The sequence below is a fragment of the Mustela erminea genome, chromosome 10 (assembly GCF_009829155.1).
Source record: "Mustela erminea isolate mMusErm1 chromosome 10, mMusErm1.Pri, whole genome shotgun sequence".
NCBI lineage: Eukaryota > Metazoa > Chordata > Mammalia > Carnivora > Mustelidae > Mustela > Mustela erminea.
In genome coordinates this window covers 706,860-724,372 of record NC_045623.1, presented here as the reverse complement: position 1 = coordinate 724,372, position 17,513 = coordinate 706,860, and the positions used below count along the sequence as shown (strand labels likewise).

Below are 17,513 nucleotides of genomic sequence, written 5' to 3'. Positions count from 1 at the left end.
ACTGTTGCTACAGTTGAGGTGAGAGATGGTGGGGGCCTGAACTACTATAGTGTCAAAAGGGAGAAGAGTGGATGGATTTAAGATAGAACTTAGAAGGGAAGTCAAAGGGCCTGATCTTCATTTTCTCCCTGCTTCTGTCTTTATCTCTTGCTTTTCCCTTTAAAAGTTAACTTTGGTGTAAAGAACGAATTCGAAAGGGGACATGCTAGGGGAAGAGAGACTAGCTGAACCTCTCCCAAAGACCAGGGAACAATCTTGAGGGCCTGCATGGGCACAGTAACAATAAAAATGGACAAGAAAGAACAGATTTGAGAGATGTTTCATGAGTACAAACACTGACTAGATAATGAGGGCAGAGAAGTAGTTGGGTCTGAGTAGTGAGGAACTGAATTTTCTGGTGGAATTTTCTGGCGGAATTTTCTGGCCTGAACGGCTTTTGATACCATTACCAATTTGAGGAATAGAGAAAGAGAAGATGAAGCAAGTCCTAGGAAGGAGAATGATGGACATTCAGTTTTGGACAAGTTGGCTGTTAGGAGCTGATTTTAAGGAGTTTACCATACAACTGCAAATACAGAGCCAACGTTCAATACATGTTCTGTATTTCCAACTGTGTGGTAAACATTCATTTATTTATTTGTTGAGTCAGGACAAAAGTCCTTCATTTTTCAACAGATATGTATTGAGTAGCTACTGTGTGCCAAGTTCTAGGTGCTGAACAAAACAAAACAAAACAAAAATTCCAGCCCTTATGTTCTAGCAGGAAAAACAGTCAATAAATAATAAACATGATAACCAAATCATTGTAAAGTGTGTGTTAAGGTGTGAAGTGCTATGGGAAATGATGAGAGGCAGGTTGTAATTTTTACTTGGGTAGTTAAGGCAAGCCTTGTTAAGAATGTGACATTTGAACAAATATCTGAAAGAGTTGAGGGATTGTCTGTGTAGATAAATTGGGAAGAGAGCCTTCTAGGCAGCGCGGAGATTGTTGGAAAGGCCATAGGTGGGAGCAGTCTTAGCATGTTTGTAGGAACAGTAAAGAGGCCAGAGCCACTGAAGTGGTGTGAGCAAAGGGAGTTGGAACAAGTGGTGAATGTAATGGCTCAGAAGTAAATTCATCAGGTATTAATGATTCATACAGCTTAACTGGAAAATCAGAGTAATAACAAGATATCACAGCAACAGCAATAAAGACATATATAAAACTTTATGTGGGGGCGCCTGGGTGGCTCAGTGGGTTAAAACCTCTGCCTTCGGCTCAGGTCATGATCCCAGGGTCCTGGAATCAAGCCCCACATCGGGCTCTCTGCTCCACAGGGATCCTGCTTCCTCCTCTCTCTCTGCCTGCCTCTCTGCCTACTTGTGATCTCTGTCTGTCAAATAAATAAATAAAATCTTAAAAAAACAAAAAACCACTTTCTGTGTATCAGTGCTTTTAATTCATTTGATCTTCATAACAGTCCTACATGGAATCATCTCCACTTTCACAGCCAGGGAAATTGAAGCACAGAGAAAAGGCTGGAGAAATAGGCCAGGTCATAAAAAGTCTTGAATGTCAGACACAAGGGCCTAGAATTTACTCTGTAGGCAATGGCAGGCAGTTAGCAGTTTTGATTCTGGAACTTAAATGAACAGAACAGAACTGAAACAGAACAGAACTGTGCTTTGGAAAGATTTATCTCATGGGATACTTTAGAGTGGATCGGAGGTGGAACAGTGGATGATAGGAATTGAACTGAGGGGGTAGCAGGTGGAATAGAATAGAAAGAAATGTGAACAATCATATAATATATTATTTACTGAATAATATAACTGGAGAAAGCAACAGAAAAATCCAGTATGACATTTAGGGTCTTCTCTTCAGTAGAGTAGTGATTCTTAAATTTGGGGGCAGTTAACAGTTCCTTTTGGTAATCTGATGACAGCTCTCAGCTCTTTTTCTTTAGAAAAATGCATGTACTTATACCTTTGTATATAGTTCTGTATGGTATAGGACATTATAGTGCATGCATGTCTAGGCTAAGCACTCTCTGGATCTCAGAATCAAGAGACCTGGGCTTTAGTCACACATCTCTGTGGTGCAAGCTAGCTGTGCATTTGGGCAAGTCACTACTTCTTTAGGCTTCCTCTGTTTTATCTGTGGCCTCTGTGGGCCCTTTCAGATCAGAGACACAAATTTTCAATGCTCACAGAACTGACTTAGGAAGGACAACAAGTAAATAAAGAAATTGTGGTATTGCAGACTGAAGTATTAATGAAGAAAATTAGGAACAGGAGAATGGTGGAAATGTGCATGAATTTTGCTTGTTATTTTTGAGAGGGTGGTTTGAGTGATTGTTTTATGTCTTTCCCCAGTTTCCCTGTACTCTGAGTACCCATTTCATTTTTTGCTTTGTCTCCTGCCAGGAAAGAATTGGGACATGAGTGCTGCCCTCAGTGATTTTGAACAGCTACGTCAAGTCCATGCTGGGAACCTGCCCCCACCCTTTAGTGAAGGGAGTGGTGGTTCCAGGACCCCTGAGAAAGGGTTTTCGGATAGAGAGTCTGCCCGCCCTCCCCGACCCACCCTGCAGCGGCAGGATGACATCGTTCAAGGTACTGGGGTAACTGAGGGCTGTTTCTGTAGGCGGGAGTAGAAAGGAAGTGAGGGGACTGCTAAATGGAGCCATCTTTTGGAGACGCTCCTATTCTTCTCCCCGCTCCCCTGACAAACTGTTCAGAAGTGGCCTCAGTCTGTTTCGGTGCAGGAGCCCCTCACTGTCCCACTGTTTCTTGAGTATTCCCCTCTGTGAAGGCCTTTTTCACATACTGAGAGGGAAATGGATAAAGGAGAACAATCTAGTTGTCGAGATAAAGTACATAAATGTAGAATTCAGAGGATCACGCCATCTACCTGTGAGGTTAATATTTGTCAGTATGTATCAAAATTTTGAAATGCATGTATACTTTGACTTAGCAATTTGATTTCTAGGAATTTATCATATATGTGTATGTGCACATGGAGATATAAATATATAAAATATATATATATATATATATATATATATATATCTCCTTTAAATAAATAGACCTCAGTGGGCACATACACATATGCAGCATAAAGCTTGAAAGTTAAAAGCTTGGAAACAATATTTAATGTCCATTAGTAGAGGAGTAGTTAAATAAAATCATTTATGTTGCGGAGTGCTCGCAGCCACTGGAAAGAATTAGGTAGAACCTGATGTGCTGTTTTTAAAGTCTCTAAAATCTATTGAGAAGGGTAAGATGCAGTGCAGTTTATACAGTATGTTCTTATTTATATTTTTAAAACATAAATTATTTTAAAAATGATTTTAAAAGCTATACGGGCTTAAAAATTTTTATTTATTTATTTTAGAGAGCGAGCGAGAGAGAGAGAGCACGCACAGGGGGAGGGGCAGAGGGAGAGGGAGAGAGTCCCAAGTAGACTTCACTCCAAGTGCAGAGCCCAATGCAGGGCTCTATCTCATGACCCAGAGATCACAACCTGAGCTGAAACCAAGAGTCCATCGCTTAACTGACTGAGCCATCTGGGCGCCCAAAGCTATGTGTGTTTTTATGTGTATAAAAAATTCTAGAAGGATCCAAAAGGTTGCCTCTGGGGAAGGAATCAGAAATTTTGAATAAAGGGGAGATTTCTTTGTAATACTTTATATCTTTTGTTAATGTTTTGCTTTTTTACCATGGGCTTATGATACTTTTTTAAATACCTAAAAAAATTGTTTAAAAAATAACATCACTATAAAATAACTTTAGACAACTCTTGACTTACTTTGTATGCTATCTCTGGCAAGTACAGGATTAAGAACTACTTCCCAACACAATTTTTAGCTTTCGATAATCTTTATATATAAATTCAAGTCATGCAAATGGATTGTAATATGACACTGGGCAGATTATGATCACAGCCTTTGCCTAGGTGGCTAAGTTGGTTGGGCATCTGCTTTTGGCTCAGGTCAGGATCCTGGGGTCCGGGGATTGAGTCCTGGATCCAGGATCCAGGCTCTTTGCTCAGTGGAGAGCCTGCTTCTCTGTCTGCCTGCCACTCCCCCTGCTTGTGCTCTCTCTCTCTAACAAATAAAATCTTTAAAAAAAAAATAATTTGGGGCACTGTGTACATTACTGTCTTTCTCTAATATATTGAGAATGACTGTACCTATACATTTCTGACAAATATGAATCCAGAGAAGTTGTAGTAAATAATGTAAATAAATGCTATTAATGGTAGATAAGAAAGTTTCCAGATGTATAAGATTTATCATTAATTTTTTTAATGATTATTTATTTGTGAGAGAGAAAGAGGCTGAGACAGAGGGAGAAGCAGGTTTCCTGCTGAGCAGAGAGCCCAACGCAATCCTCAATCCCAGGACCCTGGGATCATGACCCGAGTGAAAGGCAGATGCTTAACTGACTAAGCCACCCAGGCACCCTTATCATTAATTTTCTATAATGGAAAGTCTTTCCTATATTCTCCAAAACTGTGAAAATTATCAGGGTGATTATTTGATGTAGCCTAGCAAAATGAAACCCCATTTCCCTTATTGCCTCTTTATCCTATCAGTGACCAAGTTGCCAAATGAATGAGTCCCTGTTATGTTGGGAAATGGAAGTGAAAGAAGACAGAGTCATGGGGAGAAGTTCAGGCAAATTTTTTAAAAAGGGTGGAAAGAGGAATGTATAGTTGGTGCTAATATAAGTGCCTGCAAAAATACTACTCTCCATATTTCCCTACTTCTATTTGGATTTAGAAAGAGGGTTGGGAAATTTGGTAGCTAGTTGGACTCACAGTTTTTCCCTGCCTTGTCAAGGGGTAATCATCACCACATGAGTGGAATGTTCTCTGGGCTGTGTATGTTCTAAGGTAACTCCGTTTCTCATTGCAGAAAAACGCCTGTCTAGGGGCATCTCCCACGCCAGCTCCAGCATTGTTTCCCTGGCCCGGTCCCATGTCTCCTCCAATGGTGGGGGTGGGGGGAGCAGTGAGCACCCCCTGGAAATGCCCATCTGTGCCTTCCAGCTTCCGGATCTCACTGTGTACAATGAAGACTTCCGCAGCTTCATAGAGAGAGACCTTATTGAACAGTCCATGCTGGTTGCCTTGGAACAGGCAGGTCAGTGAGTGCTCTTTTTCATGGGCTTTTCCCTCTGCTCTGCGCTGGTAGGCAGCCACATGGAGGGGCTGGCCTTGACCAGTAGCTTCTAGTTTAAGTCTGGGAGCTGACTGCAAAGTCATGAGTTGGTCAGATCAACATGTACTGAGCTAGGTGCTTCTTTTTGGGACACAAATTGGACACTTCTTTTAAAAAACTATTTTTATTAACATATAATGTATTATTTGCCCCAGGGGTACAGGTCTGTGAATTGTGAGGCTTACACATTTCACAGCACTCACCGTATCACATAAAATTAGACACTTTACCCCAGAAATTTCCCATATGATGGAAGGGAAACCAGATATACACATGAAAGGCACAGGAATTAGTACCTAAAAATCCATACATGGAGAAAAAAATAGAAATAAATTATAATTGGCTCTGGAACACCCTTGTGACCAGAAAGAACCAATACTACAGATGATGCACAATGGTGATTAATTTAAAAGTCCCATTTGTTTACATGAGCTTTCCCCAAAGATTTATCTGCCTTTACAGTTAAATTTGTCTTAAATTACTGTTAAAATTAGTTAATATGGTGGGGCGAGGCTGCTTGAATTCTGGGAAAAGCTAATCAGGTGTTAAACTTCTTAGAAGAAAGGCTGGGGGCTGGTAGGTGGGGGCATGGGAAAGAAGCTTGCATTTTTCTTTTGCACCCTTCTATAGTAACTGTGTGCCTCTCTATACTTTTTTAAAAAGTTAGCAGGTTACCTGGCTAGTGAGATTATAGGTCAGTTTTTCTTTCTGTTGACTTTTCAGTAATTCAAGGAGACTTTGAAGTGTGATTCACAAAATATTTTCCTCATGTGAATAATGGGAAGACGGATGACTAGACAGAATAGAGGCTCATTTTCTAAGGTGTTTCATGTGCTATCTTGTTGCGCATGTCTTTAAAGTCTTACCACATATAAGCCGACATGCTGTCATATGTGCAGATGATACCTACATGACCCTGTGAATACATGCTTTGGGTTGTTTTTCTTTTACTGATGATGGATTTGTGCTGAGCTTCATTGTTATGATGTTTACTGGTCTCCTGAGCAGAGTGAAGGAGTCAGACCAGGTGACCAACACAAATTTCAACCTATGACCTAGGCCCCATCATCTAACCCAGACTTGCTCAGTCTCAGCACTGTTGACATTTAGGACCAGATAATTCTTTATTGTGTGAGCTGCCTGGTGCATTATATTTTGTTTAGCAATCTCTCTGGCCTCTACCCATTAGATGCCAGTAGCATCCCCCCACCAGTTGTAACAACCAAACATATTTCTAGATATTGCCAAATGTCCCCTTGGATATTGGTTAGATCAGGGGTCCCCATGTAAGAACCGCTGATCTCACCAATCATGTTCTTCAGGTTCTGATTGACTAGGTGTAAGTGAAGAAGATATAAGGAGTAGCAGGATTCTGGGTTGGCTTCCTAGGGGAGGCAAGTTTGGAGTCTGTTAGAGAGCTCGGGAAGTGGGAAGGGCTTTATGGATAATCTGCTCCTCTCCTTTTCCTCCTGTTTCTGTAGGGCGTTTGAACTGGTGGGTGAGTGTAGACCCTACCTGCCAGAGGCTGCTTCCTTTGGCAACTACTGGGGATGGAAACTGCCTCCTGCATGCAGCCTCTCTGGGTGAGTCTTGAAAATGGTGTTCCACACCCTCAGAAAGAAAGCAACAGAATTTAGATCTCATGTGCAGGATTTAATCCACTAACCTTGATCTTAGGCAGAAGTGATTGTATAGCATGCATGTGTGTGTGTGCGTGTGTGTGTGCGTGTGCATGGGCGTGGGCATGCAGGAGGGGTTGGAAGAGAGCCCTGCCCTGGATTTTCAGTCTCTTGTTCAGGGAACATACGTAGAACCTAGGATTTAGCAGGGGTCCCACTTGGAGAGCTACCCTGCAGAAGTATTGAGCAGCAAGTATGTAAGCAGGATAAAGCTCTATGTGTATATCATTCTCCTTAATATTTATTCTTTTGGTATTTAAAAAAGATGTTTTCATCAGTTTTTGTGAAATTTGTTAATTATAAAACTTATTTATAATTCAATATGTTTTTTGCCTTAGATTTTTAAAAAGTCCTCATTTTCCAACCCTCCCTCTAGCTTTGATGCTGATTGTCATGTGCCAGACCCATCTTTTCTGCTGCTACTCTGTATTTTAGTTTATTAGACTTGCATATTAGTAAGGGGCTTTCTGTCAGGAGTTTGTAGGATGCGGTGTATCCCCCACTTGTAAGTTCCCGGAGTTTCTGAACCTCCAGAGTAGGAACATCTTTTCACCTCTCCCCTAAGTCACAGGGGTTTCTTTGAACCTGGCCTTAAGCCTGATTTCCTTGCTACTAGGGTATGTGCATCATAATTAATAAAGGTAAGGTATCCTACTGTATGTTTCCTTGCCACAGGCATGTGGGGTTTCCACGATAGGGACCTGATGCTGCGGAAAGCTTTGTATGCACTGATGGAGAAGGGAGCCGAGAAGGAGGCATTAAAACGGCGCTGGAGGTGGCAGCAGACACAGCAGAACAAAGAGGTGAGGGAGTTTGGGTGGGAGCACCTTGTCCTCCAGAGTTGGCTATAGGAAATGTTCAGTGCGTACCAACAGGCAGTGTCTCCTGGTGGTACTCTCCTTGTAATCCTGGAAGTTGTAGGAAATGCAGAAGACACCACAGGGCCCATGCCTTTCTGATACAGTCCTGAGAACTAGCATGGAGAAGCTGAGACCCATAGAGGAGGCAGCTAACAATGTGCTTCTCACCTGAAAGATGCTCAGCAAGTCTCCAGTAGTAATCTTTTACAAAATAAGATCTGACAGGTCCACAGGATTTTTGTATTGTTTGGGGGTGTTTTGCTTATGATAATGCTAGACCAGTTTTTAAGGACTTAACGTTTGCTATTCTTTTTTTTTCCTTAAAGATTTTATTTACTTACTAGACAGAGAGAGACAGATCACAAGTAGGCAGAGAGGCAGGCAGAGAGAGGAGGGGAGGCAGGCTCCGATGCCAGCCTTGATCCCAGGACCCGGAGACTATGACCTGAGCTGAAGGCAGAGGCTTAACCCTGAGCCACCCAGGCGCCCTATGTTTTCAATTCTTATAGAAATGCTAAATTCCTTAAAAATTCCGTTGGCTGTATATACTATTTGCTTTTCACATACCCTGTTTGTTTAAAAATATTAAAAACATGCCTGTTAAACTGAGTTTGAATGGTACTTCTCAGAAATTTAGCAGATGTTGAGACTGCTTTTGTATAAGAAAGTAACAATAGACTGTTTGTACTTTCCATCCCTGTAACAAGGGTTGAGCTAACTATGGCCTGTGGGACAAATCCCACCAACAGTTTTATTTAAAAAAAAAAAAAAAAAAGTTTTATTGGAACACAGCCCTGCCCATTCATTTATGTATGTTTGTTTATGTTTAGTGCTTGCCTTGTGGAGACTAGAACAGCAGCAGAGTCAAGTAGTTGCATGTGGCCCAAAAAGCCTAAAAGATTTACTAGCTACGGTTATGACGGAGCAATAAAAGAGTTTGCTGACCCCTCACTTTAATAATGACACTGTCGGGGCACCTGGGTGGCTCAGTGGGTTAAGCCTCTGCCTTTGGCTCAGGTCATGATCTCAGAGTCCTGGGATCGAGCCCCGCATTGGGCTCTCTGCTCAGTAGGGAGCCTGCTTCCTCCTCTCTCTCTGCCTGCCTCTCTGCCTGCTTGTGATCTCTCTCTGTCAAATAAATAAATAAAATATTAAAAAAAAAAATAATGACACTGTCCACTTACATAAAGATAACAGGTCTCCCTCTTTTCTCTTGGTTCTCGCTCTGTCTTCTGTGTTTATCTTGTGCTCTTTGTGAGTATCTGGTGGTTTTTTGCCATGTATATGGCTGGGTGCTCTAGCATAAATATGGGACTGTCTCTTCAGATACTGCCCTCTTCCTTTCCATCTTCTTTCTTGTCACCTTTTATTGCTCTGTCATAACTGGCCATTATATAGAACTAAGAGGTTTTTTCTTTTAAGTTATTAGAATTTTATATCCTGAAGATTAAAAACAAAGAACCCAATTGTTAAAATTGGGATGGTATTAAGCTCAGAATGGTGTGTTTGATCAGTTAGTCTGCTCCAGAGGGTTCCTGAGGGGAAATAAATGCACAGGGGCAAGGCCAAGTAGATGGCATTCTTTATTATTGCCAGGTCCCATGGCTTCCTGGTGAGCTGACCTGGACCTTGTGGAGAGCTTCTTTTGCTTAAACTAGAGCCAGCTGAAAATTTGCCTTCTTCACTATTTAACTCACACCATCCCTAACCTTACATTTGGTCACTCCACAGTCAAGAAAAGACCAAACTAGAGCATTCAGCTATTAAGTCAAAGTGACAGCAACAGTCAGAGAATGGGCATGCCCAATTCCAGCTCTTAAGCTATTGTAGTAATTTTAAAGATAGGGTTAGATTATTATGGATTTAGCTAGGAGACCTAGAAATACCCAAGTTCTGTTCTTGGTCAGCCACCTTTCCCCCTCAAAGTCCCCAGTGGAAATACATGCATAGAGAATAGTGGCTATCAAAGGAACAATATTTTACTTCTTTTGCCCAGCACATTAAAAGTTCCATACTGGAAATGTAGCCTAGAGAATTGTTTTAGTTGAGACTGTTATAGCATTATACTGCACCTTGGGCATGAGAATAGAGGGAGGCGTGAGGGACTGTGGGGGTCTTCTTTTAATAAGGACCAAACACCACACAAACTAAATTGGTTTTGATTTCCCAGGCCTTGTTTTTTGTTGAAATTAGTGGTCAAGCCCAGTGAGGATGGGGGCACCTGGCTGGCTCAGTAGATAGAACATGTGGCTCTTGACCTGGGAGGGTCATGAATTTAAGCCCCATGTTGGGTGTAGAGATTGTTTAAATAAATAAACAACAAAAAAATCAAACCAGTAGGGAAGGTTTCATGTTGGCAGGGTACGCCACCTAGTGGCTTTGTGTATGAAAACAGGAAGCTGAAATAGGTGAGAGGAAGAGTGGCCAGAATGCCTAGTCAGTATGTACTGACCAATCAGTATATACAGTATATTCAGTATATACTGTATATACAGTATATTTCAGTGTATTTCAATATTTAATTGAAAAGCTTCGATACAGCATTTTACAAAGAGAACATAGCTTTGTCTTTTTTTTATTATTAAAGTAAAATGTGGACACCTGGGTGGCTCAGTCCTGTAAACATCTGCCTTTAGGTCGTGATCCCTTGGTCCTGGGATCAAGCCTGGCCTTAGGCTCCCTGCTTAGGGAGCTCTCCCTCTCCTCTGCCCTCTACTCATGAGCTAGCTCTCAAAGAGAGCTAAAAAAGAGGGGGAAGCAGGCTCCCCACCAAGCAGAGAGCCTGATGCCAGGCTCTAAATTAATAAAATCTTAAAAAAAAACATAAACTAAAATGTGCTTACAACAGCTCTTTAATTCTTCTTAAATTTTGCTGCTCATGCCCCTCACGTTTTCAGTGTGATTCTTTCTACTGTCAGTTTGTGTTTAAGCCTTATAAACTCATTTAAATACCAGTGTAAGCTGAATACAATGAATAACATAGACTTGTCTGTCATATTACCATATACATCTTAAAGGCAAATGATATTGTTATGAGACTGACGCGCTACCTACTGCGCTAACGAGGCACCTGCAAATGATATTTTTAAATTGTTTGTACCACTTTCCCCATTCCTTTGATAAAAATTATAGTTTTACTCAGCATCTATTTATTAATTACTGATCACATCGTAGACACTAGCATATTGCCTGAAACATGGTCCCAGCCCTTAAGGGTAGTAGGAGGAGATGGACATGTAAATACATGATTGTACCAAAGTAATAGGTTACTTTGGTACTGTGATAAAGGCTGTATAGCAGTTGAGGAGGGAGGGCACAAAGGAAAGAGTGAGTCTACCGGGAAGATTTAGGAAGGGCTTCATAGAAAAGATACTTAAGGGATTCCTGGGTGGCTCAGTGGGTTAAAGCCTCTGCCTTTGGCACAGGTCATGATCTCAGGGTCCTGGGATGGAGTCCCACATCAGGCTCTCTGCTCTTTGGGGAGCCTGCTTCCTCCTCTCTTTCTCTCTGCCTACTTGTGATCTCTGTTGTCAAATAAATAAATAAAATCTTTAAAAAAAAAAAAGAAAGAAAGAAATACTTGAGTTCTGCCCTGACAGTTGTGAAATTGGTCACCAGGTGGATAGGGGGTGGGTTGCTCCAAGCAGAAAGAACAAGCTAGACAGGGGCTCAAGTATAAAGCAATGCAGTGCATTCAGGGAACTACAGCTAAGTAAATGATGTATTAGAGAGGTGGGTAGGGCCAGGAAGTGGACTTCGTATGCTTTGCTTAAGGATTTTGAACTATATTTAATAGGTCATGATAGTTCTTTTTTAAAAATTATATTTATTTGAGAGAGAGAGGGAGCATGAGGTGGGGCAGGGGGCAGGGGGAAAAGCAAACTCCCTGAGCAGAGAACCTGATGTGGGACATGATCCCAGGACCTTGAGATCATGACCTGAGCCACCTGGTACCCCAGGTCATGATGATTCTTAAAATGATTTATAGCAGGAAGCAAACATCAGATTTTAATTTTAGAAAAATCTTTTTGGTAATATTGTAGAAAATGGATCAGTGGAATGCATGACTGGAAGTAGTAAAACCAGTTAAGGACCATTGCAGTAGTTCATGCTTAATAATTGTTGAATAAGAGATCAGGTGTGGGGTGGGTAAAAGGAGAGGAGTCTTCAGTTAGTCCCTTGTTTCTGGCTTGGATGGTGGGTGATATTCAGTGCTCTTCACTAAGGCAAGAATACAGGAAGAAGAGTGGGTTTTGCAAGAGTTCAGTTTTTGGTTTTTTTTTTTTAAAGATTTTATTTATTTATTTGACAGAGATCACAAGTAGGCAGAGAGGCAGGCAGAGAGAGAGGGGGAAGCAGGCTCCCCACCAAGCAGAGAGCCTGATGCCAGACTCAATCCCAGGACCCTGAGATCATGACTCAAGCCGAAGGTAGAGGCTTTACCCCACTGAGCCACCCAGGCGCCCAAGAGTTCAGTTTCAACTGTATAGACTTTGAGGCAGTCAAGGGCAGTTGGCAGTCTTCAGTAGGCAGCTAGATGTGAATATAGAAATTAAGAGGAGGCCTGGGATGGAGAGGGAGATTTTAGCATCCTGAGTATAGATGGCAGTAGATGAGATTATGGCAGTAGAAGAGATCACCCAGAAGGAGCCAAGGCTGCTAATATTGTTGACACAAACCCAATATTGTTAGGGTTGGACAGAGTTGAGAGAGAGAGAAGAAGTTACAGAAGCTGAGGGAGAAAAAAGTTTAATGAGGAGTTGAAATGCTACATGAAGACTAAGAAAGATGAAAACCAAAGAGTCTGCTGAGTTTGGCAATTAGAAGGTCATTGTCCTTTGCCAGAGTCAGTTAGATGAAGTGGTATAAGTGGGGTAAGGTGTATAGGCCGGAGGACAGAAACAAGCTGGCCCGAAATGGGCTGGAAAAGAATGGAAGAAAAAGAACTGTAAGAGAAATTGTGGACCTTGACTAGGAAAGGGAGAAGAGACTTGACTTTGTAGTACATATTATAAGCCAAGTGCTAAGAGGATAGGGAGGGGGCAGCGTGAGTGAGTTGGAATTGCTGCTGCCTCGTGAACCTGGTCTTTAACTGCTTATTCTCCCCTGTTGTCTTTCACAGTCAGGGCTGGTGTATACAGAGGACGAATGGCAGAAGGAATGGAATGAGCTGATCAAGCTTGCCTCAAGTGAACCCCGCATGCATCTAGGTACCAATGGAGCCAACTGTGGTGGGTAAGTGTGGCTCAGCAAGGGAGTAGGAAGGAAGTAGTCTTTTTTTTTTTTTTTTTTTTAAAGATTTTATTTATCTATTTGACAGACAGAGATCACAAGTAGGCAGAGAGGCAGGGGGAGAGAGAGGAGGAAGCAGGCTCCCCACTGAGCAGAGAGCCTGATGTAGGGCTCGATCCCAGGACCCTGGGATCATGACCTGGGCCGAAGGCAGAGGCTTTAACCCACTGAGCCACCCAGGTGCCCCAGGAAGTAGTCTTTACTGAGTCCTCAGCATCCAAAGAACTTCGTGCCAAGAGGATATCAGAAGGAAAGAGAGGGGCTGTGGCAAGGATACAGAAGGGTATAAGAATGTCATGCTATGTTCTGGGAACTACAAGTAGTTGGGCATTGCTAGTATACAGGGTACATGGTCTAGAGTGCTAGACAAGACTGGATAACTAGAGTCATGTGTGCCGTGTTGAGGGTTCTGTTGTACCCTGTCCAGACTTTGAGAAACTGCAGGACATGACTCTGTTTTCTCAATAAATATATTGCAAAGAAAATAATAAAGGAGAGAGAACCCAAGTTTAAGCACTCTTAGACAAATCAGCCAGTGGAAACATATGGTTGTTTATAAGGTAGTTGGGGAAACATAAACAATGTCTATGTGTTTAATTATTACTAAATTTTTTTAAAAGTCTGATATTAATGATTATGTGGTTGTTTTTAATAGGAGTCCTCTCTTTTTTTAGAGATAGAAACGGAAAAATTTATGGATGAAATGATATGATGTTTAGGATTTGATTCAAAATAATCTGATGGGTTGGAGTGGGGGTTTATAGTGAAATAGATCAAGATCTAGATGAAACGACACTGACCATGTGTTTTATAATTGTTGAGGCTGGGTGATGGTTACATGAGAGTTTAGGTATAATATTCTTTATAGTTTTGAATGTTTAAAATTTTGAAATTTTCTATAATACAAAGTTAAAAATTATAACCTATCCAGACCTCAGTGTGCATAAAAATAATCTGGGAGGCTTGCTAAAGTTGTGGATTTGGGGGCCCCCACCCTAAGGAACTTCAGTTGAGTTGGACTGAGCTATGGCCTAGAAATCTGCGTTTGTACCAAATACCCCATATTGAATCATGTTGCTGCAGGGGGCAGGAAGCCACTGAATTGTGTATACTTGGGTGATAGGAGCAAATTCGTGTATTTGAACACACTGCTAGCAGAGTGGCTGATGAAGAAGAGGACAGTGAGACTGGGTGTGGTTGTAGTAATCCAGGAGACAGGCCATGGGTGTGATCAAGAGTGGTGGGTTGCAGACAGGCGGGAGGAGAGAGACACAAGAGACGGGTAAGAGATGGAATTGGTCAAGCTAGGTGATTAATTAAGATGAGAGATAAAGAAGAGTAACTATTTCAGATTTGTGATTAGGCTACTAGGTAGATATGGTGAGGTGTGAGATGCTCTTTTTCACGTAAGGGAATGTAGGAAGAGGAATTTTTGTGTCCTTTTTTTTTTTTTTTTTCCCCCTTTTTTTGTAGGACTTGATGCATGTGTGGGCAGTTGTGGTGGAAGTGGTAAAGTGGTCAAGTGAGGCTACACAGTTGTGTCCTGAGCTATAGGATAAAACAGATTGGGGAAGGCTATTGAGCAAGATTGGTTTTAACCAAGGGATTACTTCCAGATTCCTAACACTACTTTAGCCCTAGGGCCTTCAGATCTTTCTTGGATTTCCTCATCTCTGAAACAGGAATAGAAATAGCCATGGTAACATAAAATAATCAGCTATGTCCATGGCAGCCTTAAGATTAGAAAACCAGGAAAGGACATTCCTCTTTTTCCTCTTTGTGGGACTGGTCTTCAGGGGTGTCTTGTTTTATTTTCCTCCCTCCCCCCCCGCTGTACCCCTTCCACTGTCTCCCCTCTGCAACTCCAGGGTGGAGAGTTCAGAGGAGCCTGTATATGAGAGCCTAGAAGAATTCCACGTCTTTGTCCTTGCCCATGTGCTTAGGAGGCCCATAGTCGTTGTGGCTGACACCATGCTGAGGGACTCTGGAGGGGAAGGTGAGTCAGTCCTCCCTGCCCTGAGCACCTTCTGTTTGCAGAGCCTTGGGCTAAGCACTGGGAGGAGGGAAGGAAGGGGCTATATGGACCCTTGGGGAGAGACAAGATATACATTAGAACGATGGAAAATTCTCTATAGAGATTGAATGCTAAGCAGTTGGGGTTAATTGATGAGGATTCTTAACTTAAGAAAGAATGATTAACCAGGGGTTAGAGTGAGTGAAAGGGGAGCTCACTGGGTAGAGTGGGGCCTGGGGATTGCCCTCTAGGCAAGAACACATCCTGAATAACAGTCTTTGTGGTTTGCTGCAGCATTCGCCCCTATTCCCTTTGGGGGAATCTATCTGCCCTTGGAGGTCCCAGCGAGCCAGTGTCACCGCTCCCCTCTGGTGCTCGCCTATGATCAGGCCCACTTCTCTGCACTTGTGTCCATGGAACAGAAGGAGAACGCCAAGGACCAAGGTGCTGAATGCGGTGTTGTTGTCTTTGGGTGTGCTTTATTTTCACTTGGAAAACCTGAAATGGGAGAGAGTATAGGAGGGAAGAACTAAGTGACATGCAAGCCCAGGCAGTGCACACTGATATGGTTTTATTAAGCCAAAGATACTCCAGGGTGTTTAAATTAAATATAAAAACATTTTGACAAAGAACTTTGGGGGAAAAACAGTAGCCTGCCTGTATTTGCTGCTTCCTGTTCTGGAGTGAAGAGTGTGTGTGTGTTAAGGTCATAGAACCTTTCTAGTGATGCTTTGCTGTGTTTGTCTTAATAATGACTTTGAATTTTTTGAATCCACATTAACTGGCAAGAACATCACGAGTGTTCGTTGACTGACTGGTGGGGAGTTATGGAGATTAGTGGCCTAAATTGTGTGTTGGCTAGTAAGGGAAAACCAGTCTCTCAGTTTTTGATGCCAGTGTAATTCACATGTGGAAACTGAGGAATGATCTCAGTTTGAGACCTGTGATACGATCTAGCCTCCTTTTTAGTGAAGTCAGTTTGTGTTCAGTTTCCTTCCTCTCTTCTTAAGGAAACTCCTTGATGACATGTTTCTTCCTCCTCAGCTGTGATCCCACTTACAGATTCAGAGCACAAGCTGCTGCCCTTGCACTTCGCTGTGGACCCTGGAAGGGGCTGGGAGTGGGGCAAAGATGACAATGACAACGTCCGATTGGCCAGGTGAGGCAGGTGTAGCCTTCCCACCTACGAAGTGTCTTTTCCACATTCAGCATCTGTTTCCCCCGAGACTCTTCTCAGCTTAGAGGCAAGACAGTCACATCCTAGCTCCGGAGTTTTGGGAAGATGGAAACATGGGGGACAGGTTGGGCACTAAGATTCTTGGAACATGCTTTTTCTCCCCATGAAAGAGAGGGAAATCCTGGGACTGCAACTTGTTCTTTCTTTATAATATGAGGAATGGTCGTCTACTGATACATCCCAGAATCTCCAAAACAGTCATCAGAAAATCAAGATAATCAAGTCACGCTTTTTAATCCCAGCCCAAGTGAGAGGGTTTTTATTTTATTTAAAATTTTTTTTAAGATTTTATTTTTTAAGTACTCTCTACATTCAACATGGGGCTCAAACTCACAACCCCAGGATCAAGAGTAGTGCACTTTGTCAGCTAAGCCAACCAGGCAGTCCATGAGAGGGGTTTTTAAGTAATTGACCAAAATAGTTAGTCTGCTTTGGATTTTTGCCTTTCTGAGTTTAAATAGCAAGAAACATTTGTTCTTTCTGACAGCCCCGCCTCCCTGTGGTCTCCCAAAACAGGTTTAGTCTTCTGCCTTTGCCTTCCACGGCTTCCTACAGAGGGTATGGGTATAAAAGCTCCTCTCTTACCTCCTGTCCAGTGTTTCCTTCTTTGGGCTCCTGACATTGGGATCTAATAGAGAGGGTTTGATTTAAAAACTCAGAATTCATGGCTTTCAAAATAAGTTCTCACCTAAATATCAAAAGTTCCGTCTTAATAATATTTACACCAACAACAATAGTGGCTACTGTTCAGTCAATATTTACTGTTTTCCAGACGTTATGCTGGGTCCCTTCCAATACTGTTTTAATCTTCACAACAACACTACAGTGTAGATATTATTTATGTCCATTACCAACCCCAGCTGAGTGTCAGGGAGGATGAAGTGACTTGTCTCAAGGTCATAAAGCTTAGTACTAATTGGTGGAGCTATAATTCAGACCCAACCTTATCTGAGTCCCAAGCCATGTAGCCCTCTTCCATCCTCCCAACTGGATCACACACTTTGTTTTTTAAAGGTCATGGGATTTTTTTTTTTTTTTTTTAAGATTTTATTTCTTTGACGGAGAGAGAGAAACAGAGAGGGAACACAAGCAGGGAGAGTGGCAGAAGGAGAAGCAGGCTTCCTGCTGAGCAGGGAGCCTGATGTGGGCTCGATCCTAGGACCCTGAGATGACCTGAACCAAAGGCAGACACTTAACAACTGAGCCACCTAGGCGCCCCTCATG

The 17,513-nt window shown here is 42.2% G+C and overlaps 1 protein-coding gene across 1 annotated transcript in view; it reads left to right on the top strand.

The window, feature by feature from the left end:
- OTUD7B (OTU deubiquitinase 7B) overlaps positions 1 to 17,513 on the top strand; it is a 56,668-nt gene that overhangs the window by 33,400 nt on the left and 5,755 nt on the right. The window contains exons 3-10 of the mRNA XM_032360815.1: positions 2,407 to 2,595; positions 4,902 to 5,129; positions 6,689 to 6,790; positions 7,562 to 7,689; positions 12,869 to 12,981; positions 14,907 to 15,034; positions 15,347 to 15,496; positions 16,097 to 16,211. Of these exons, the coding sequence (XP_032216706.1) occupies positions 2,407 to 2,595; positions 4,902 to 5,129; positions 6,689 to 6,790; positions 7,562 to 7,689; positions 12,869 to 12,981; positions 14,907 to 15,034; positions 15,347 to 15,496; positions 16,097 to 16,211 (1,153 nt within the window). The remainder of the gene's footprint in view (positions 1 to 2,406; positions 2,596 to 4,901; positions 5,130 to 6,688; positions 6,791 to 7,561; positions 7,690 to 12,868; positions 12,982 to 14,906; positions 15,035 to 15,346; positions 15,497 to 16,096; positions 16,212 to 17,513) is intronic.